Source organism: Mizuhopecten yessoensis, unplaced genomic scaffold (genome assembly GCF_002113885.1).
Source record: "Mizuhopecten yessoensis strain PY_sf001 unplaced genomic scaffold, ASM211388v2 scaffold8745, whole genome shotgun sequence".
NCBI lineage: Eukaryota > Metazoa > Mollusca > Bivalvia > Pectinida > Pectinidae > Mizuhopecten > Mizuhopecten yessoensis.
The window spans coordinates 2,197,332-2,221,998 of NW_018407700.1; the positions used below are offsets into that span (position 1 = coordinate 2,197,332).

Below are 24,667 nucleotides of genomic sequence, written 5' to 3' on the forward strand. Positions count from 1 at the left end.
GTATTTTTACGAATAATATGTCACCGCACTTGTGGCCCTTTTGCTATATGAGCTGTTCAAGATAAAGCATGTTCAGGAAAGACAGATTGTGTAATTAAGCACCAATCTCTCGTGATCTCAACAGGTGGAGGTAATCTGTGAGTTCTGGACACCTTGGAAGGTCCATATCATCTACTAAGTCGCGTCCATCTTTCCAGAGATCAAGGTCACAAAGACCTAGTATTCAAAGCCATAGAACATATCGTGTGAAGCGAAGGCCACCCACATGGACAATGGTGAAGTTGCTCTCAGTTCAAACCAGAGGTAGTCTGCGCGGATGGTAAATCAAAACAAAGGCATAATGGTCATCAATCGGCAACTTACTGATACATCTTAAATTACACTCTAGAGATGATATAACAGTTCGATTTAACGTTAGTCATCCTTCGATGATTGTTTTAAACATCCATTTTCATTTCAGTAATAATAAATATACAATACCTACACCCATCTGTGTAGCCCAAAAACAAAAGATTCAAATATACCTACCTCCCTACCGTGACGTAACCGGGCCAGGCTGCAAATTCCCTCGAATCCAGCTTAGCTGGTTGAGGGGCAAACAGGCTATCATGTGTGACATAGTCAGTGGCGTGCACCTCCGACAAATCGCCAACACTGGCTTGGCACAGCCCAGGGTCTAATTGGCCGGGAACGCCCGTAAGCTTTCGCGCTTGCCTTCGGGTAGGTGCCGGGCCTGTTCTTTCGGGTTCAGGTCCTGGTGTGACTACAGACTTTCTTTCGGGATTGTCTGTGTCTACCGGGATAAGTGAAGCGCAGCTCACTAATCCCGGCACCAATGCTGGTCAGGCTTACCCTCCCGGTCAGTTACCCGGACCCGGTCCGGTCCTGAGTTTCATTCTTCCGGGAACCTTGGGGGTTTGCTGGACAGGGGGCCGGTTTCCGGCCTCCGTTTCCCTCTGGCTTAGGGTATACAGGTGCCTGTAAGCAACCATCCTCGGCCGCCCTTACCAGCCTGCGGATGGTTTTGGGATGCTGCAGCATCCCGGCAGTTACGGGCTTAGCCCGTACATGTCCGGGTTTCTACCTGGAGGGAGTGGCGGTCCACCTTCGCCCTTTTGGCAAGTTGGCCAGCTCCAGTCACAGGCAGGCCAGTTTGGCCAGTTCTGGGATCACTCACAGCCCGCGGGACCTTTCCCTTATCCTCCGGGATATGGGTTATGGGTTTAACCCCATTGCTTTTCCGTCGTGGAATCCTTGGGGTTTGGTCTCTCCCTCGCGGAGACGTGTTAGTAGTTCTGTTGGCCCCCCCCCCCCCCCAACCAAACATTCTGCTACTTCGGGGGCCTTATCGGCCGCTCCTAAGAAGCTGTGTCGGACCTTTAGGACTTCTGCCTCTCGGGCAGGCTCGTTGGTCTCTGGGTCCAAGGGTAGGGTTTTGGCTACTAAGCCTAAACCCACAGCCACGGTCGTTAGGGTAAGACGAGTTCGCATACTAAAGTTATGGTAATTATTACTGAAATGAAATTGAGGTTTTTGAAGTAAAACAAACTTTATGGAGTCCCATCCTGTATTCCTCCCCTTGCCTCCTCATCCCGGCTGCCTTTAGGCTCCATAAAAGGGGTTTGAGGAAGGGAGATCACTCCGTGGCTCTGTCGTCGAGATATGGGTTAGGTCAAGGTAGGGAGGTAGGGATATTTGAATCTTTTGTATTTGGGCTCCAAAGATGGGTGTAGGTATTGTATATGCACACTAAAGTTATGGTAAGTATCACATCATGAAAATTGGTTTTACTTCAAAAACCTCAAATTAATTTATCCAAAATGTTTAAGGATCAAGAAAAGTCTATTACAAACATGACTATCCAGAACTTCTCCAACTAAGCTTGGTACCTAGAAATGTTGACCCTCAGGCTTTAACTATTCCGAAAATAAAATAATTAGCTGGGATAAATGTACCTTATCGTCGAAAACTATTATATAGACGGAGAGGAAATACATTAAAAACATCCTAGGCTTCTCTCCTTAATTATCAATTACACATCGTTATTCTGATGACAGAGAAGACAAACATTGTCAACAATTTAGCGATAAACGTTCCAATGTCTTGAAAACATATATTATTTAAACAGGGATGATTACCATTATATGACATTGTAACTTGATAACCCCAGCAAGTTCGAATGGTATTCATATTGACTTTGAATGCCATGGCCAACGTGTTGATGACATCATTATTATGACGTCATAATTTTTATGTTGAATAACACTGTTTCTCCAATTAAAATATTTCTTTTATTTATTAAAGAAACACACATAATAAATAAAAAAAAATCATACATACGCTTACTTTCTTTAAATAAATTAAATTGTCTACGAGATTAAAGTGGTTTAAATGGTGAATATTAGTATGAGACAGCCTTTACAGTCAATGTCAATGACAAATGGAAGTTGGCGAATTCAACATAAAGCGCTTGCGTGTTTCCATGGATTTATGTGAATTTCAATGAGTTAAACTAGAATTTCGATCATGAAACTGTTCTGGACATCTTGACAACACAAAGTCGTTCGCTTTGACTTAGATCAGTTTATGTCATACAAGGAACTTGAGATTTAAGTTTGTTCTGTGCATAGGTCGTTGCTTATCTTTTAATATTAAAAGGAGGGTTTTGTTAATGTTATTTACGGTACCATAACAGTAATTGGAGCAAATGTACAGAGATCTGCGTATGCTGACTACGTATAGTTAGAGATTGCCAAGTATATATATATGTATATCGTCCGACTATTTCTCCTCAACAGTGAATATTTTATTTATTTGTCCTGGGGTCAAAGGTACTGACTATGTTTATCAGAGCGATTACATTATGATTGATGTTAAGTCCTTGGAAGAGTAAACTTGCCATGAATAAATGTCAGCATTTTTGTCATGAATTATCCCCGTATTACGTATTTTATTTAAATAATCAACATCAATACTTAATGCAAAGACTCATTCTGCATAAGACAAAGCATAAATAAAGTGTATTATGAATAAGCTTACCTGGCGTAAAACCTGACAATTAGATGATCTACAACTAGACTTCATCTAGTGAACCATATTGTGTTAGAAAATAACATTCATCCATATTTTGCGTGGGTGAAATGCTATCAGAATTACCGATAACAACTCACAAGGTCATTAGCAGTCGAATCTGCCAAATATTCATTTCAATTTTTGTATAGTCTAAGAAATCTAGAAATCATGTTATATGTCACATGTCATGAACAACTTGAATGGGCTTCTTCCCAGGAATTTAGAATGGAGATTTCAGATTGACAGTGCAAATGATTTTGATAAATGCACATATGATTTGCAAGTTGATATGCACAAAAAGCAAAAATATGTGCAAACACACTAAACCAGATTTAAGATGTGTTTTGTTATAGTGACATAAGATCTTATAAAATCAATTACAATTTAATTCATGTGAATATAAACGTTATTTACTTTACAACAATTATGAAACAAGTAAGTTCAACTTATTTTAATCACTCTTGTTGGCGTAGGGTCTTAATGTGGGTGGAAACCGGAGTACCCGGGGAAATCCCACGTGGCCGGCCAGGTGACCCTATACCTTTGCACGTCCGAACGGGGAATCAAACCCTGGTCGCTTTGGTGAAAGACGGGTGCGCTGTCCACTGCACCACCGACCACCCATAACTCATACGTGTTGCGTAATATATACTGTGACATGATGATATCTTCTCTTGCCAAGGGTTAAGATCCGGTCTATCTACTCTTCAGAGCAGAGAAAGTAGACCGGAACGTAACCCCTGGCTAGGAACGATGACATGACGGAAACACTGAGAACACTTTATCGTCTTTCAACCTATATGAACTTGATTACCATGATAAAACAGTGAATTTTAAACCTTGATTTGGAGTTTTAAATATTTTAATGTATATTAATCATGTCATAGAAACAAAATAATAAATACTTGGATTAGTATAGTTTTAAATTCTAACCGAACAAGACATGGTCCCTTGTGTATATTGCGTAATGCTGACACTGATAGCAAAATGTTTACAATGTATCATTTGATCAAATCACCTGGTTACAAACTTCGCCATCACGGTTCTATAATAAAATGACATAAATAAGTATGAAACATAAATTCGACAGTGTTAAAAGTGTTGTGATGATTAATTCGGTTGGTTTTGTTTTGTGTGTGTGTGATTTTTGTTTTCATTTTAAAATTAATATTAGATCACAAAACAAAACTGTTATATTCATATGTAAATGGGTGTGCGTGGTAGGGCGTGAGGGCTTGCTTTAATATGAATGCATGCATTTTAGTTTACAATCTGTTTCGAATTTGAATAAAACGCCATCCAAACAATCGAAGATGTTGTCAATCACCTCCGTCTTCAACACCAGTGACTGACATATGGTTTCTTTTTTCATCGTATAACATTGTTACTAGGGTTTGGGATGTAGACAATCGAAGATATTGTCAATCACCTGTAGACTTCATAAGTGATGTAATATTGAATGAAATATTAACCAGTATCCCTCTACTTGTAGAGCAAAGCGCACTCTATATTGATTTCACGCTTAGTCCGTTTCGGAATCACTGATGTGAAAGGGAAAATACCGATGTCTGTCCAATTCATTTTGTAAAATCCTTTGCGTTTTTGTTTTGTGCATTATACTTCACTCATGTAGAGTAGTCATACTGGATCGTTGTTTGTAATCGTGATAATTATTTTTTCTCTCAGTTTGTTAATATGCATAGTTTTTACAAACCTGTTTTAAGAGAGCACAACCCATGACATATTCAAAAGTGTTTATTAACCTCTTAACACATGTTCATTTCCATGGAAATTACTAAAGTAAGAAATTTTGTTAACAAGTGGTCTCTTTGACATTGTTCAACAAACAACCATTACCTATAATGTATGCACGTAAACCAGAAGTTTTGAAGGTAGTGATAACAAAAACTATCACCTGGTAAGGGTTTGATTGTTCAATTGATGTCAAGTCATCAACATGATGTTTTTATAAATCTTGATTATGCTACTGCATGCATCTGTACTTCAGTTTCATAAAACGATGATAGATAGCCTTGAACCAAAATAAGATGTACAATCTTATGTCAATGTTCAATAAACACTGCGGTGACAATGCCCTATATATATATGGTAATTTAATCAATGTTAAATATGAAGTAGGTAATGTCAACAACCAGCCACAGGTAAAACTAATATTATCATAATTTGCAATGTTATCACAAGGGATTATTATGTAAAATTGTTTCTTTGAAGACACCTGCTGCAAGCAAATTCCATCTACAATATTTGAAATACGATTATAAATCAATTTGAAAATGACATTTTTAAAAGTTATATAAACAGATAATAAACAACTACATCTGATAGAGCCACTATCAAATCAAATACTCCAGACACTAGAGTGCCCTTTTTGTATAGAAAGTGTCCCACTAATCTAGACGTATCACAACCCGGCTTCTTTTACTGGTTAATAGATAGATGGATTCTTGAGTTTCTGTTGTATTGCAATCTTATTGTTTTGCTTAAAACCAAAACCAAAATGTACACGTGGAAAAACAAAACAATGTTTCTTATAGTGAAATATATATTAAGAGTTTCATGTGAAAATATTCGCTAAACCCATTTACATGTATTCTCAGTTATCAACAGAAAGAAAACTTCCGTACTCAATAATGAATACAAAAGCATTTTAACCGTTAATATTGTAAACCCCTAGGTGATGTGATGTGATGATCAAGGACGAGAACGATTTCGGAACTTGTGTTGAGGGAAACGTTGTGTTGACACAAAAAGAAATGGAAAAGACAATAATATTGTTATAAATTAATCAATAAAATAATCTCTCTACTGTATTTGTTACTTTGAATGTTATCTGTTTTCCCGCAAATATTCAGCGTTACGTTTCTCATAACCATGTCCCCATGATTGCCAATGAATAGAATTCAGCTGTGCATTGGACTGTGGTAACATGCTTTTTATTGAACACATTTTTCTATCATCAGAAAGGGTATACAATGAGTAGAAAGGTTAACAAAATAGTATCTACCTTTTTATCCCATCTTTTATTAATATCTATCAGTGTTTCCTTATAGATGATGGTTCCTGGAGGTATCTGTACCTAAACAATTAAGTGAATAAAAAAGGAACAATGTTCCTGGTATCATCATCAAGTACCTTGCCAATTTTGTTAATAAATCCAACTCTTAACATTGTAACATGGGGTACCACCGAAGACAAACCCGATATGTTTTCAATCTGGTGTCCTATTATATATTAACTCATGATTGCATTTAAAGTTTAAATCCGCACATTTCCTGAAGTTTTATGAATTAACATTGTTTGCCTTTTTTCTCAAAATATCTATAAACAATGATAATAACAAAGAAACAGGAAGATCTTTCAGTCAAGTTACCAATGAATTTTTTTCTTGTCATCTGGTTTAAATAAATTACGAAAACTCTTTGAACTAGGAATCATTGTTTGAATACAAAACACCACTGTTTAATCAAATGATCAATCTAAATGAAAGTCGTATAGCACATTGATGAACACAAAGCATTATGTTTTTTTCAGAACATCATGTGCAGGATAGGGGAATATAAAAGTCAGGATGAAGCCTCTGTAATGAAAAAGCTGGTTGGAGTGGCTCATTATTAAACGTCACGATCACTTTTATACCAACTTCATTTCAAAAGGTAAACCCAATCAATTTTTTCAAGAGGTTTTGTGTGTGCGCCGCATGGTCGTTGTTAATCTTTGTGAATAACCTGCTTACGCTTTCCAACGTTGCGACTGGCTAGAACATAATTTATTTGCATTATTTTGGCCTAATGTCAACACAGTTAATATATAAAGCATAGACTCACATCTTAAGGAGTTGACTACATGCTAATGTGAACGAGCAACAACTCCTAACTCATGGTATGATATATGAACAATCAAAATGAAGTTGGACAACATTATGATACAGCTGGGAGAATTTGGATTATATCAGAAATATATGTATTCGATGATTTGTTGGACATCCCTTTATACCGGAATATATGCTTTGATGTCGGTGATATTTCTCAACGCGCCTGATCACAGGTATGTTACCAAGTTACACAATATAAACCGTTAAATACCTGTATGTATAATTAATGAAAAAGGTGTGCAGAATGCATTACAGTATCAAACTTTCATGGCTATGTTTTTATGTAAGTAGTATCAATCGACATAATCCTAAATTTAAATGTTCATCGTAAATATTCAATATAAATGACTCACATTTACCACTGATGTCAAAGTTAGATAGCACACCTAAAACATAAACCCGTACTACAATATTTGATGTCATCGTTAAGATATACTACTTCTTTCAGCCATTTTTGACTAATCTCCTATGTTATAGCCTCATACACAGTAAGATACAGGGAGACTTTAGCAGTACTATTGTTCGTTCGTTGATCTGTTAATTTACCCATTAATAGCCTGTTTTTCCGACCCTCCGCTCCATAAAGAGTATGTTCGTTGTCAACTGCGTTCATTATACAACATCCGCCGTCAAAATTAAGGTCAATACTTACATCAACATTTAAAAAATGCGTCATTGCTGTACGAAGGCAAAACAGTCGGAGTGTGTTGTTATGATGGTAACTACGGTATTCCTGATTGATAGGAGTATATATTTCCAGTGATTACAGATATATTAAGACTGCTGACGGACAAACTAACAATACATCGTTTCGAGGGAGGTTGATGGCAAGTGTTATGTACAACACTGTGATATGATGGCCGAATTGTTTGTTTTAAACTCATCAGTGCAATGCAGTGCAGTACAGTCTCGTTGTCACCAACCATTTCTCTCATGAAATATATTAGTTGGCTTTGTCATACATTTACATAACTGATATCGTTTATGAAGCCGGTTAACTTTACATAAAATATTGTCTTTGTTTTCGGAGGACCCCAAGACGTTATATCCTAAGTTAATGTTCAGCTATAGGTTTCTTAACTTTGAGTTCGATTGAACGTGTAACGACTACTGCATATATGGTAGCTCACATAATATATTCCGTATCCATATGGCTAAATTAAAATTGATGTAGGTTTATATATCAAAACAAATTCATCCTATAACAGAAAATCAACAGGACATGAACGAAGGGTTGGACCACATATGATTACTATCTAGAACAGCTTTTATCATTGGTTATCTAGTGGGTAAACATACTTTAGGTAAGATATTGGTTTGATATATAGATTATATGAGCTTTAGTGCAAGGGATACTGTCTGTAGATACTGGGTCATCATTTGATACAAAATGAATTTAGATTTAATTTTTTCCAAGATTGGAGAATTTGGACTTTACCAGAAATATGTTTATTTTTTAATATGTTTAAGTATATTCTATAATGGGCTGTATGCGGTAATGTCAGTGGTATTTCTCGATTCACCAGATCACAGGTCAGTATTATTATATAAGTTCATCCCGAAACACAACGCTATTGTTTGGTATCTTAGAGCTCGATTTGAATGGCTGGCGACTTAATTATTGCCGTTACCTCTTTCAGTTAGTCACTTTATCATTTTTTTACTTATTATATCACTTATATTGAAGCTTTCCTATGGTTTCTACTTGTTTCCGTAGAGTTGATAAATTGATTCTTAGTTGTCCAGTATGCGATTATCAGGGAAAGCTACAATTTATCAAATGATAGGATTAATATGTATTTGGGTCTGTCGGATTACACATAAACAACAACTGATGTGAATCTAAAAAAATAAATAAAAATAAATAAATAAATAAAAAGCTGCATTGCTGTGTCATAATGCCGATTAACAATCTCTCCGCGCATATATAATATTCAACAAATATATTACATTTATATATATATAAATATTGATCAGACGAAGATCTTTCGGATTAAAACACCCCATAGCGTAGCGAGTCTCTGTGACTTCAGAAGTTAGACGGTACAGATAAATGTGTCGGAAAGTCAACGGTCACACAACGAGTGTCTAAGGCTTCAACATGTGTGGTGCTTTGATCAATTATACTAAAAACAACAAAGATAAATGTACATAAGTTTGTAAAAACTATTGGGGTGATGGATTAGCGTCAATGGAGTAGATATAAGAAATATATATACATACAATTCGGTCGGTTTGATGTCGTAAAATTGTAAAAAGCGAAGTTAAATGAATTTATTGTAAGAAAACTGTGACAAAGCTATGCTTTTTTTACGTAAGTTTTTATTTCCCAGCACTTGACACGATATGGATGGTTTGGGTCCCTGGGGTCCGTCTCCGTACAATAGGTTGTCCACTCGCAGGAGGAGATTCACCCAACGCTCTACCGTGATAAAATATAATCATTACTTAACACACATACATACTATCTCTCATTTCCTTACACATATGCAGACAACATACCTAATAGATTCTACTGATTTTCCTAACACACATATTCTCATGGCATACATACATCTTATTCATCTCGCATACTAACTACATTATCGTAAAAGCTCGTCTAATAACAAAGCTATGTCAGTAAATGCATACATATGTTTTTCATCTTCAGCTGATTCCTGATTTTTATCTTAGATTTCATATATGTTTGCCACTTTAACCGTATCACTACAAATGTATAGGAAAGGAAGAGGGGTAGGTGGTACTATGAACAACGCATTTACCTTTCACTAAGGTGACCTGGGTGTGATTTCAGATCGCATGCAAGACATTATTTGGTAACCTACCAAATCCCTAATGATTTCTCCGGTTACACTGGTTTCATCTTCACAACAAAACCCCATGAGCGTTACCATCCGCTAAACAAAAGATGTTAAGTTTTGTCATAAATTAATGTAAATCGACAAAGACATAGGCAGAAAATAGCAGAGGGATTATTTATAAAACTGTAAGAACATAGATCCTCCGCATACTGATATAAACACATTGTTTCAGTATTGTAAAGTCCTTTTATTTAATCTGTCTTGACAGAAAGAAGTCAAATTGACGGCCGATACAATTTTACAAATGTCTGAAAGGCTAGATTCAGCCTAGCCATCGATAACGGAGATACATTTTTCCTTTGACCTGTGGTGCCGGCAAATTTACCTATGGTTCAGCAAATGTCGTTAAAAGAAAAATAATCTAACGAATTAGTATATTGATAGATATTAAATATATTTTACCCAAAGTCTTTGGGAATATGTTGACCTTTGTTTTATCCCTACATTGATATAAGATGTGGAAATAAGCGGTATGCTACATTGATTGATCATGAATATCCTGGGATATACAATTGAAAAGTTTGCCTTAATATCGATACATATGTTCTGATTGACATATTACGTTTGATTAGTTTACATTCTTACAAAATATGCTAATGGTCATATTGACTCGATATTGATGGTCAGATTAGGCCTTTGCTTTATTAGGTTTTATCTATGAAGATACGTGGTCATTGATTGACCTTTTGTCTTCATAAAGTGAACAGTCCATTATCTTATACTATCTGGCAAACGGCGTACAGGTATCAATGTTATCGCCTGCTGGTCGGAACAGGGGGTTTGAAATAATTAGGTTTCAGTGATGATATTATAGTATCTCTCTGTAGCTCGGCAACTCTGACATAGAGACTCCACTGATAATCTGCACATCTTGTTGTAAATGGTCAGTCTTTATGATAAAATATCACTTAATATCGTCATTCCTTTATCGTTTTTTATGATACTTCACCCAACATTATCCTACCAGATATATATTATTTTCTATACACTACATCATATATCATATTATAACAAATGAACTTGTGTTTCGGCTCTGTATCGACTATTTTCATCCTGGTTTTGGAACGTGTGCCCTTAAACACATTTCCCAGGCACTCTAACTAAAATAACTAAAAATAGTTAATCCTTGAATGACAAACAGGGCTGTCTATTAACAAGAGCGAAATATAGCTAAATACACAGTCTATTGAATATAAAATAAGTTACATGATATTAGACAATCTTATATTTCCTTTTTAAAAGCCGTGTGAAGATAAACAGAATGTCAAATTGATTGATATTGGTGACTTATACTTTATATGGTGGCCTAAAGTATATTGATCTTTCGTTTTATCTAATGTAATTAATTTATGAGATATGCAAATGAAGTATTTGTCATATTTGTTGATATTAACCATTTTATTGACCTATATATTGTCCTTTTTATTATGCAATATTGATTAATCTTGATGGTCGATTTCAGATTTCAGATGTGTTGATCTATTTTTTAAAATAGCATTAAAATATTCATAAATGAAAGGGTTGGCATATTAATCGGTATTGATGATCGATTGGATTTAAGAGATCAGGTGACCTAGATACTGATCTTTTGTATCCAGATTGATAGATAATGATTTCACGTGTGATATTTAAAGTACGATACGTTTTACCGTCCTGACGGTATTAATTTATATAATATACACTCACTGCTTTTCGCAAAGAAACGTATTTCGTGCGTGGTAGTAAACCTCAAACATAAACAAAAAAACAAAAAGACGGGACATTGAATTAAAGTGCAGTAATCATGTTGTTGCTATCGACACGTAATTAATCGTTATCACACTACGTATAATATTAAAAGTATTGCCTCATAGCTTTTACAATAGACAAAGAACGATTAAACATTAAAAAAAATACTTCATGACAATTAATTATTTATTTAAAAAAAAAATCACTTGAACATATTTTAAAATTTTATTTTCCTACATTTATATATTGAGACGCTCACGTTTGTAAGTGTTACCTTCTGCCCTATCTTGACTACCAAAAAACAGTCATCCTTCGTTTTTCATATACTACATCGAGCATCAAATGGATCAACAGCAGCTTTGTGCTTAAGTTTATTTGAAATGTAAACAGCCACTTACAGCGGAAGTGAAACTGAGTCACAGCAGTATAGTTACAATTGTAGAGTGCGCTATATCATAACTTAACATCAAGCCGAATATTATCTCAGTCACATCCATGCTATATAAGTTTATACATTAGACAGGCTAATTCATAAAGCTGGCCAGTCATAAATTAACATACTATGATTTACTACAGTTTTATACACGTTTCGTGCACTAATACCTACATGTAATACATGAAAGTTTGAATTGATCTCATAATGTTTTTCATATATCTTGATATGTTGTAAGTTTTGTTAAAAAGAGAGCTTATATCGATTACTCTTAAACTTATCTACCAAAGCGAAGGTAAATGCAAGTGTTTTTTGTTTTTGTAATCAAAGTATATTTCAACACAGATACAATATCTGTTAAATGATAAATACCAGATCGACATTAACATTTGTAATTGAAGTAGCGTTATTTCACTAATTACTACCATGAATAAATGTTATTGAGAGCTAAAGTCGTATTCACATGTATATATCTAACTATCAAAAAACATGCTCGTTCGAAACATTTGAATATGTGTGAATATCAATTTAACGTTGATTACGGCTCATAAAGTGTATTTATTTTCTTTATGATGCAGATGTAAAATACCAGGTCTTGAGAATGATACGTACGACATACACAGTGCCTATCAGCAGAACCTTGTCAACAACTACATACCTCCCTCAACAGATGATGACACTTTCGACTATGACCAGTGCCACCTGTACTCGTTTGATTACAACAATGTCAAGTTCGACAACTCCAGCAGACCAATTAATGCTTCACTTGTAAAATGCCACGAGTGGGTATACAGTGATTCTGTATTTGAAGAAACATTTACGTCGAAGGTATGGCATTATATATCATAAAGTTTCCTTAGAAAACGTTTATTGAAGCATTGAGTGAGACCATACAGAAAGCCGAAGGAAGTTATAATTAACTACAACTGATAGGTAACTTGTCGGTTAGGAACTCATCATTGGAAAGCATTCTATAAAACCTTATTAAGTTATAAGAAAAAAGCACAAATTGAAGACATATCGCTACAGAATTCCAAACCAAAACAGCATTACTTTGACCGATATAGAGCCCATCCGTCGTATTAAAGGTCAAATTATTGAATATCCGTGTCCAAAGTGTTTCAAAGCATACATTAAAACACAGAAACACGAATAATGTGCCTTAAGACCCTTTACAGTGTAATAAACTTAAAGCTTGTGGCTACAATTTTTTTGACATCCCAAATGTATAGTTTTTGGGATCAGCAGATAATGTAATTCAAATTCATGTAAACAGTTGCAGAATAAATTTATCATTTTCAAAAACTGATAGTCTACTAGGTAGTAAGATAACACTTGTTGCAGATACTCGAACATTTCAAACAAAGCAAATTCCTTTTTTAAATGATATACTCAAATTGTCCTACAAACATTTAGGAAATGTTGTAAAACATTAAAAAGAAACAGTTATATTGGTTTCCTATCAGAGCAAACGTTTAAAATAACAAAAAGTTTTCAGAACTTGTTTAAAGTAGCGTTTTACATGATGTGCCTACGTCTTTACTGTTAGTAGTTCAATACGTTAAAGAAGTCATACTTTGCGGAAGAGTACAATGAAGGACGTTCATTAATGTACTTATTTTTAATGCAGTTCAACATTGTGTGCGGGGATAAACATCTAACATCTTTAGTCAAGTCTCTCTTCTTCGCTGGGAAGCTCGTCGGCGCCATTCTTTTTGGCAATCTTTCAGATTTGTGAGTACTTAATACATAGTTAAAAATCACAGCCATGCGACTTACTGATGATGTTGTTCTGTGTTGATTGAGTTAATGGATTATTATTTACAAAGAAACACGTTTAACATCTCAATAGAAATAGCTTCAAATCAAAGGAAAATAAACTGTCCGTACAATTTATGAGCTGTAACGACCAAATAATTATTGTTACATGTATGTCGCCCTCTCTGTCCTCCACCTTCCCTAATTTTCATTAAAACGTAAATATTAGCCCCGAAACGACAATAATAAAAAGGGCTGACATGACGAAGATTATGTTTATCGCCCCGCAATAACGATAATTATGTTATGGCTGTAGGATTTTTGTCTAACATTTTTAAAGCAGCAAATTTAGGAAATGACCAACAGATTGCCTCGTTTAACTGGATCCTTCAGATGCTACTCACCAACAAATTTGAAAGCCACGAAAGTGTGTCGTTAAACGTTTATCGTTTATACCCTTCTGAAATTGAAATTAAGGATCATACAGACTCCTTTGCATTATCCTTTTTTTTTTTTTAACTTTACTTGCATCATGGCCGAACGGGATGGTTTACTACTAAGCATTATAATAAACGTTACGATGTATTTTTTCCAACCATAAAATTACCCTTTTTTGACAGTAACAGTCTTGATTCCCTCGACTACAGTGCTGACATGTCACAATAACCTGGATTATGCAGACTGCTCACTAACAAATGTTCAATGTTGCAAGCGATGCTGGTGTTGAATATGGGCTAAGTGTATTGCCATCTTCATCATTATCTGATAGGAAAAGATACTTATTTCTTGTCGGATCATCATCAAAATCCAAGGCTTTCATGATCGACTCCTCTGTTATCTCTTTGAACATATCATGACAAAACCTAAGGCTCACAATAAGTTGACTGATTGCTTTCAATATGCATATTGATCAAAGACATCTGCTAGAACCTTGGATCTTGTCATGACTTCATGTGTAGAGCATTATGTTTTTCTAGACCAAAACTATTTGATTTCAAAATTCTGTCCGATGCTTTTTGTGTTCTGCTCATCCAGCGCTCCATATTGTTAAGTTGTCACTTCCAAAATCTCACTTCGAGTCCGTTCCATTACTTGGAGATAGCCTGAATTAACATTGTTGGTGGCGTCGATGAATCATTAGACTCTTTACCCTTCCCGAACACTAGGTCTTATATCCCTGGTTATTTTATAGGTAATATATGTTCAATCTTCCATTGTTTTATTAGCCCTAGTGTCATTGACATTTAACTCGGAAATACTCCCTTTACACTTCGGTACTTTCTCGTCTTTTTATTAGACTAGGACGTAAAATCACGTTTTGTGCTTCGCTTATGATGATGTTTGGATTGACGTTCGGAATGTCTTGGTCTTCCTCCTACATCGTGTACGCTGTCATCATGACGGGCATTGGTGCCTCTACTCAAGGGGTCTTTCCTGTCGGATTTGTCCTTGGTTTGTATGAAATGAGAATTTCTCAAATACCCAAGAAAACTTAACTTGATATACCTATTACATTCCGGTTTGCAGGCCGTTATAACAGCAATAGAGGGAAATATGCAATGATTTTCCAAAACGAACAACCACATTTTTAAACCTTAAGGGTTTCGTTTTTTGTTATTCATGTTTACTCTTCTTTCTTTAAATATGTGAAGACAAACTCGAGTGCTCTGTACACTCCACTAAGTGGATAATTTGAAAGTTCATTTGTGTGGAATCTGTTACGTATTCCTTGTTCATTTGTGTGGAATCTGTTACGTACTCCTTGTTCATTTGTGTGGAATATGTAACGTATTCCTTGTTCATTTGTGTGGAATCTGTTACGTATTCCTTGTTCATTTGTTCGGAATCTGTTACGTACTCCTTGTTCATTTGTGTGGAATCTGTTACGTACTCCTTGTTCATTTGTGTGGAATCTGTTACATATTCCTTGTTCATTTGTGTGGAATCTGTTACGTATTCCTTGTTCATTTGTTGGAATCTGTTACGTATTCCTTGTTCATTTGTTTGGAATCTGTTACGTATTCCTTGTTCTTTTGTTTTGAATCTGTTACGTAGTCCCTGTTCATTTGTTTGGAATCTGTTACGTATTCCTTGTTCATTTGTTGGAATCTGTTACGTATTCCTTGTTAATATGTTTGGAATCTGTTACGTAGTCCTTGTTCATTTGTGTGGAATCTGTTACATATTCCTTGTTTATATGTTTGGAATCTGTTACGTATTCTTTGTGCATTTGTGTGGAATCTGTTACATATTCCTTGTTAATATGTTTGGAATCTGTTACGTATTCCTTGTTCATTTGTTTGGAATCTGTTACGTATTCTTTGTTCATTTGTGTGGAATCTGTTACATATTCTTTGTTCATTTGTGTGGAATCTGTTACGTATTCCTTGTTAATATGTTTGGAATCTGTTACGTATTCCTTGTTCATTTGTTTGGAATCTGTTACGTATTCCTTTGTCGTTCGGTGAAATCTGTAAGGTATTTCTTCATAAAGAGACCTCTGTGATACCAGATAAAGGGGATCGAGCAGCAACATAACGAACAGATAAAAGGTCCATGATTTCAGTGAGGCTCCTCAGTATTTGTTAAAGAACAAGTAAGTCTAGCGTGGTGTCGGTGTTTTCAGAGGTTTGAAACGAGCATTCGATTCTGGCATAACATATTCTAAGTGTGCAGAGAAAATATGTGTATCGGAAATGCTATGTATATAACTCTCAAAAACAACTTCTATTGTACCGGTGATTGACAGCATACCTGTTTGCAAAATTGCTTACGTGATATTTCGGTCAGTACCGTACGAATAGATAAGGAACACATTTCTTGATTTATGTCGTTGTAAATTTGACCAAAATCTAAATGGATCTGCGTAGGAGGAGTTCATTATACAACCTTTGGTCAAATTATATTACTTTTTAGCATGTTGAAGACTAAATTGTGATTTTGATATGTTTTATCTATTTTGATTATTCTATGATGACGATCCTTGCAAAGTAGTTTTTATATCATGCTTCCAGGTGTTGAGTTAGTTGGTCCATCAAAACGGAAATACGCTGGCATGGTAATCGAATATTTCTTTTCCATTGGATTGATGACGCTTGCCGGTGTCAGCTACTTTGCCAGGCATTGGTACTACATAAACATCATCTGTTCAGCACCAGCAGTTCTATTCATTCTTTACTGGTGGTAGGTGTCACTCTTTTCTCTGTAGCATTACATATTATTTGGTCAGTCAATTGCTTATTTTCTCTCCTTGTTTAACTTAATCTATTATCAAAAACATGTTTGTTTCTTTCACTGGTGAAAGTGGTATTATAATCAAATAAGTTTTGTTTCCTTAACTGAAGATCCACATCATACGACCTAAAAATAGGTGTTTTTTACTCTTTAAAAACAGTCAATTATTTTGTTAAATCGATCGCAAATTAATATGAAGTAGAAGTTTGTTTGATAGAAGTATGTGATTCAACTACCTGATTTTCATTATAAGGCTTATTTCGGAATCACCACGCTGGTTGATAAGTAGACAGCGATACGAAGAGGCAAACAAAGTTCTTCAGAAGGCAGCTAAGGTCAACAAGGTGGAAATCGAAAAGAACCTATTTGAAAAGGAGATAGAAAATAAAACGTCACAACCAACTGGAAGGGTGTGGCAGTTGTTCTCTACACGGGTCATGCTACTGCGCACACTTGTCATCCTCTTCAACTGGCAAGTAGTGTGTTAATACTGAAATATGTGTGAGGTTATCATCTGTGTGATTGTTGTCGCTAATCAAAAATGTGTTATGATAATATATATTGAAAACTACGACGTTTATCTTATTTAAATACGTTTTAGGCGATGCGGACGAATAAGCTACATTGTATGACACATGGCGTCAGGTATTCATATTAAGTTTCAATATATCTGGGACCGTATTCACAAAACAGTACTCATGCTCAAACTCAGATGATGTGCTTAAGCCCTATTTATTGTTCCAGTGATAAACTTCAAAAATCATATCTAGTTAATGATTCAAAAGAATTTTGGAAAAATCGAGATCAAGTCGCGATCACTTCCGAAACTCATTGTCGTGTTTAGATTATCGATAGGAAAATCCGAAAGAAAATTGACAAAACACAAATGACGATTTTAAAATTAGTTTTTCTTATTTTCACAGGTGCATAGTAAGCATGATCTACTACGGCCTGTCTCTAAATGCAGGGAACCTCGGAGGAAACTTTTATCTGAACATGTTTTTATCTGGACTGGTAGAAATTCCAGCTAATACCATGGTCCTACTGTTAGTAGATCGTGTTGGTAGGAAAAAAGTCTACTGTCTCAGTATGATATTAGGAGGGTTAGCATGTGCCTCGACAACATTTCCCATCCTGAAAGGTGAAATAGGTAGGTGTACTGGAGCCTCGAGCACATGTACTAATCATTCAATGCACATTGTCAATGTTTGTTTCTATGTCGGCATTGCTTACTAGTCGTAAGCCCTAGTCACACTATTCAGAATCAGCAGGAATGAGGCGTAACAAGCCGGAAAGAAAAACGAAAATTAAAATTCGTGCCACATTCGGGAGGAAAAATCAAATTGGCCTACATTCTAACACATTCCGGGTGTCTTAGCTTCTGAATGCAGCTCGAATGTAGTTAGAACACAGAAGGAATATGTAGAATGCTGTTAAGAATTTAGTCAAAATATTTAGAATGCACTTCAACCGCTGTACGAATACGGTTGGATTGTTGCCTGAATACCGCCCAAATCGCTGTACGAATACGGTTGGATTGTTGCCTGAATACCGCCCAAATCGCTGTACGAATACGGTTGGATTGTTGCCCGAATACCGCCCAAATCGCTGTACGAATACGGTTGGATTGTTGCCCGAATACCGCCCAAAACGCTGTACGAATTCACTTCAAATGCAGTCAGAACGCACCGTTTGGTTTTTCCTTCGAATGCGATCAAAATGTTTCGAATGCTGTCAGAATGCCGTAAGCCTATTTAGAATGTAATCAGAATGAAGTTTGAATACACTTCGAATGCTGTTCAATATTTCTCCTCTACGAATGCACCTCAAAAGGTTTGAGCATGAGCAAAACATTAGGACTGGCAACAAGAATGGACCAGACTATTTGTAATGCTTTCAGAATGCAGGCAGACGTTGTATAATACAATTCGAATATCCAGGAATATACCAAACATTTTCATTCCGACGACATTCCGGCTCATTCGGTCTCTAGAGTGACTATGGCTTTATAGAACGACTGCGGTTAGTATATAATCTTGGGTCGGAAGCACCGTTGGTATACAATAATGACTCAGCAGAACTGTGTCGGCTTTTTCGTTTTTGCCATCAAGATCCGCTGCTGAAATTTCACTCATGAATATTCGGAAGTCAGATGTAATGATATTTTGTATCATATTTTATTTAACCCTTTGAAATAAATTAATGTGTAAATAATGCGAAATTGCTTTCAGAAAACCAGACTATTATAATAGTCCTCGCCATGTTAGGTAAGTTTGGTGCGACTGCTGCATTCAATACGATCTACTTCTATTCTGCGGAGCTGTTCCCTACCGTAGTACGGAATGCTGGGATGGGTGCGAGTTCGTGCGCGGCTAGAGCTGGAGGAATCGTTGCACCATACATTGCAGATTCCGTAAGTATAAATTATTAGCTCAGAACACTTCTTCATAGCATGATTTCATATGAAATTGTCACCAACACAGAAGAAGCACGTCAAATTCGAAGTCGATGCAAAAACGACAAAAATTGATTGTAAAAGACTTGAGAAGTCATCATCAAAAGCAAAGAGTAGGCGTGAAACTATTAAATTATTCAAAACAACACTACAGAACTTGAAGAGACACAAAACAAAAATCTCCATAAAAATACCGCAGCCTTCTGCAAAACACGTTTCGGAGATATTTTTATTCAAAATTGCTATGTGCTCAAATCCGTTCCGTGTAATTAACTTACACAAGGTCGTTAAAATTAACGAGCAAATGCGGAAGAACTTTCGTTTGTTCTGTAAACAAGACTATATAAACCTCAATCATTGCATGCTTGGTGTCAGTTTTAGATAGAAAGAAGGGTTGAAATTCACAATAACACATGTTCACGTACTCTTACGGACACATTAACGTTGATGTATGAAATCATTGTATGTGCATGGGGAAAGTTCATTGAAAAAAAAAAAAAATCAAGTTTTTGTTCCGATGCCTTAAAGTAAGCCGTATATACTATTACAGGCAGCGTTAATAGGTGGAATGGTCGGCAAGGTGTTTCCGTTAGGATTGTTTGGAGTGTTGGCAATCTTAGCGGGGTTGTCGTCCTTGTATTTACCGGAAACTCTGAATAAAGCATTACCAGAGACTATTGAAGATGGGAAACGATTTGGAAGGTATCTTTACCCTTTTATACTCTTCGGATTATTGATAGCATATATAACTTATCATGTTTTATATAATATTTGGTTGATAGAAATTTAGCATCAATCTTTTGTTACACATCTGTCCTCTATTAACAATGAAAACAGGTGCTCCTCGACAACGTCACTAATTTGTCTATGTTCCAATCATGATTCGAAAATGTATAAATAAGTAAAATATTAGTCAACATTTCATTTTGTCATCGATGACTATTTTAACTTTTACGGAGCAGGCCGACATATTGAATATAATATGTATTTATCTGTATGAAAGGAAATGAGCATTTGGTTTATATTATCTTATAACTCCATCCTCATTCTCACAGGTCCGCCGATATATCTCAAAAGAAGAAAGAAATCAAGGAAAACATGGCACACATGGGTCATAAGCAGTCTTACTATGAAAACGGTGGTTTTATTGCAGAAAAAGAAATGACCAAACTTTGAAAGCTAATTATGGAATTATATTAGCAACTTCAATAATCATTTATTCAATTAGAACTTGAAGTTTTTGCTCGGGCATTATAGCAAAACCAAAATAGGAAATTCATCTTTCACAATGAAATATATCAATTTTCCAAATGTTTTGTAAAAACCATCTTCCACAAAGAGATGACATTTCATTTTATTTTCCTGGCTTTGGTAAAATTATGTATATTGTAGAAGCTAGCAATAGAAGCAACAGCAGTGATAATGTGAATAACAGCAACAATAAAAACGACGAAGTCGCTGTCAGCAACAACTGTAGCGAAAGCATAAGAAGAAGTTGTACCGGTAACAACAGAGGCAGTGTGTGTACTTTGCAACTCTCATGATGTATACATTTTATGATTATTTTTTTTTTGTATTTTTTCGTGAAAAGTATACAATTGTGGAACATCCTAGATAAAAACGCACATTTATGCCATTTCGCACTGAGGAACGACACGAGTTATATTACAGAAAGCAAAGCTATATGGTTTCGTGATATTAAAATATAGCATGATTGATATTTAACTAGTATAATCTGAGGTTCATTTATATTAGTGATTACTCATGCCTACTCGTTATGTTATGTGATATGTTTTGTCTTAAAAAGAATTCATCCTTTTCTATGTTATATCGTTATATGTGTTCCTTTTGTTAATCGCATGCTGTTCCATCAATTGGAAATATTTCTCTACTGCAATAAAAGAGTTGTTTGAAATTCAATTAATTGTGTTTGCGTTTCAGTTATTAAATACTATGTCTAAATTAGAGAATTACAGTAATTATCTGTTATTTCTTTGTGACAATATGATTTGTTTTGAAATGAGAGGAAATGCAAAACAATCATATCATTATGTAGTTGGTATTTGATTTCTTTATTCATATGGTTTTACTAAAAAAATATACAACACAGTTCCAAAGCCTTATTTAGGGTATTACGACTATCAGCTTCAGAATTTCACTTAATGTTTCTTACTAGAAGGAAATATACAAGGCAATATATTGGCTTGAATTCTAATCGATTATTATTCATAACACATATTTGTGTTTCATATTACATGCTGTCTCAGTCAATGGATAAGCGTTTATTTTTTTATTTTAATATATTGGCAGAAGAATATTTTCTTGCGTAAAGAAATAGTTGCACTAGACGTAATGCTAGTAGTCCGCTATCTCAGGCTGTCCATTTGAAATGTCCATTCTTGTTTCAAAATTTAGGGCTCATAAATAAATAATTATCATGCTGCTCGGGGGAATATTTTGCCTTTCGGAGTAATTGTTTTGGTAAACACAAGAACAAAGTAATAACTGTCCGAGTTTTGGTTCACTTGAAATATGAATGAACGCACTTAGTCTCGATATGTGTTGTTTGGTTAACAAATGAAGAAATGGAAATGGCATTCATAGCTTTATATTTACATTCTAAATGAATCTGCCAAGTAAAAACAACTGCCATTAGACCAGGAATACACTATGAATACAACGATTCTCTTGCAACCATTCAGCTGATTTCACACACAATGAATAATATATGTATTATAGTCACGGTATACTGTAATGTATGTAGTACGTATACATGTAGTACAGGTGTACTAGCGTCCGGAAATGAGGCCAAGGTGACACAGGTAGCCGCGTGAGGCGGGACGGGTAACGTGTAACCGAACGTGTTACAGGTGCGACACGGGTGTCTATAGAGTAATAAATGTAGTTTGAGGGTTACATAGTCATTCGAGTCTTGACGGTTCAACTGTTCACTTCAAGAAATAATATTTCTTTTTGTTTAATCATAGAATTATGAAATTTCCTTGAGACAGGCACGATTTTTCTAGTGTCTGCCAGGATCCAGATTCAGGACGGAGAGAAGGGAAGAAGGATCGGGCACGTGCCTTTTGTATTTGATACTCTTTCCTTTAATAAAATGGTTGATCGTCGATGGCCTCTACCATGCATAGGTGTTGAGTTTTATATGATAAATGCTTTATATGGAACGTAGTGAATTAGAATCATAACTTCATATTAATACGCATAGTACCGTTTCTGAAAAGAGTTATATCCCCTTCTCCGAGATAACGTAGTTGCGAGAACTTCTAATAAATATAACAAAAGTCATAAATGTTGCACCATTGTACTATTATTATTATTCTTTTAAATTTATTTTTTTATTTTTTATTTATAACATTGTCATATCAAATACTGACTTCCGACTCGCAATCGGTTCCTCGTGGTCACGAACTTTCTAACACCCAAACGTCCGTGACATCAACATGCACATTAAACCTAGATAACTTTATAAAGACACAGGGCACTTCATCCATCAACTTATCATGTTTTAAAATGCTGGGTTTTTGGCATACAGCATATTCAACGGCTGTACATTTACCTTCAAATGAGCTCTATGCCTACTGCCGATTGGTGTTCTTGATGGTAACTATGGTGACAGATGATTTGAAATAGTGCGAACATACACTTTTCAAATATATATATAATATGCGGTATTTAATGCAAAATAAGATCATCTTTCAAAAACGAAAGAAATATCAAGTTTTGGTTACTATTAGATTCTAGACATATATTTTTGTTTCAACAAAATCAGGTGATCGGCGGAAGTCAAACATTTGAAGTTTGTGTGAAGGCTGGAGTTCTGGCTGTTCCTTTTTTATGGTTTTCTATCCGATACTAATATTAAAAATATTAAATTTACAAAAAGAGTTGTACTTTTTTATTGTAATTCATCGTAACGCAAATAAATTAATTGATTTTTTTTTAATGTACATTGCGGCAATGAATAGCATTAGCTGATCTGCATAATCTTCTGAGGAGCGCTAACGTGATCCACAGGATATATATAGATCAGCTACTGTTTTTCATTGCCGCAATGTACATGAAAACAAATCAATTCAATCCCTATATAACACAAAAGAAAAATATACATACGATATTGTCAACACGCAAAAAAGGAAAATCAACTCATTGCACTTGAGCGTCAACAGATACACAAGTTAATCACATCGTCCATCACCATAAGAGTAGGAGAGCGGTAGAGAAAACAAGAAACAAATGGAAAGAGATCGTTAAGTCTCTCTGCTACAAAATCATGAGAGGTCAAACCAAAACACAGGGAAGTTTAAATGTAGCTTTTCCTGTAGCACCTATGCTGTCGTCTACTTCTACCTTTTGCTTTCGATTCACCAAATAAAATACTATACATGTCTGTTTGAACACGTCAACGAATTATGTTGCTGAATCATCGAGGTTCAGCGTGACATGTTATATTTAGTGTAAGATAACGGTGTTTAGTTCCTATTTATACCATTGTTATTGATTTTTCTCTATATTGACATTTTATGAATCTTTTGATGATTTTTGTTTCATTTTTTGTTTCCTCCCTAAACGTCTTTCTAGAAATACTTAAATAGTTGCTTATTTTTGTTATTTTCCCAAACTGTGGTCGTATTCGGTACCTTTCAGCTCATTTAAAATGTCAATTTCATAAAGAGCATCTGACATTCAAGTCAGAGGATGGCATTGAGAAATCTTTAAAATAAAAACGGGGTTTAGAATTATCGAAAACAAATGGACTTAATGATGTACACCTCTGAGAAGTAAATAAAATCCTGTATTAAACTTTTTTTTCTTTAATGAATTTTTGGAAAAGGCAGTTAATGGCATAGTAGAAAATGCAAAAACAAATTAATGTCCGTGTTTTCGTTTTTGTACGATGATCGGTCAAAGATACCAATTTAACACAAAACAGTCGAACCTCGTAATCTCGAACTCTTTTAACTCGAAGACCTCGTTTATCTCGAAGTATTTCTCCGGTCCCAGCCAAATCTCTTTTTTATCTTAGTAAATAAAACTCTGATAATTTGAACCCTGAAAAGTCGAAAAACTCCGATACCTCGAAGTAATATTGGTTTCAATAGCGTTAATCCAGAATCATAACATCCTCTACTTCATAGTGTTCGAATTTCATTTTGTATGTGATTTTATGTGATTTGTTTGGTTTTGACCATTTGCAGAACAAATTCATACAATTT

At 35.2% G+C, this 24,667-nt stretch overlaps 1 protein-coding gene across 1 annotated transcript; it reads left to right on the forward strand.

The window, feature by feature from the left end:
* The first annotated feature begins 6,957 nt into the window (after positions 1-6,957).
* Positions 6,958-21,285, forward strand: LOC110456493 (organic cation transporter protein-like). The gene is made up of 10 exons (XM_021507281.1): positions 6,958-7,137; positions 12,565-12,814; positions 13,617-13,720; positions 15,042-15,196; positions 16,759-16,927; positions 17,232-17,450; positions 17,902-18,128; positions 19,210-19,391; positions 19,984-20,135; positions 20,489-21,285. Exons 1-10 carry the CDS (start codon positions 6,995-6,997, stop codon positions 20,607-20,609), a joined length of 1,722 nt encoding a protein of 573 aa, XP_021362956.1. The 5' UTR covers positions 6,958-6,994; the 3' UTR covers positions 20,610-21,285.
* Positions 21,286-24,667: the final 3,382 nt, after the last annotated feature.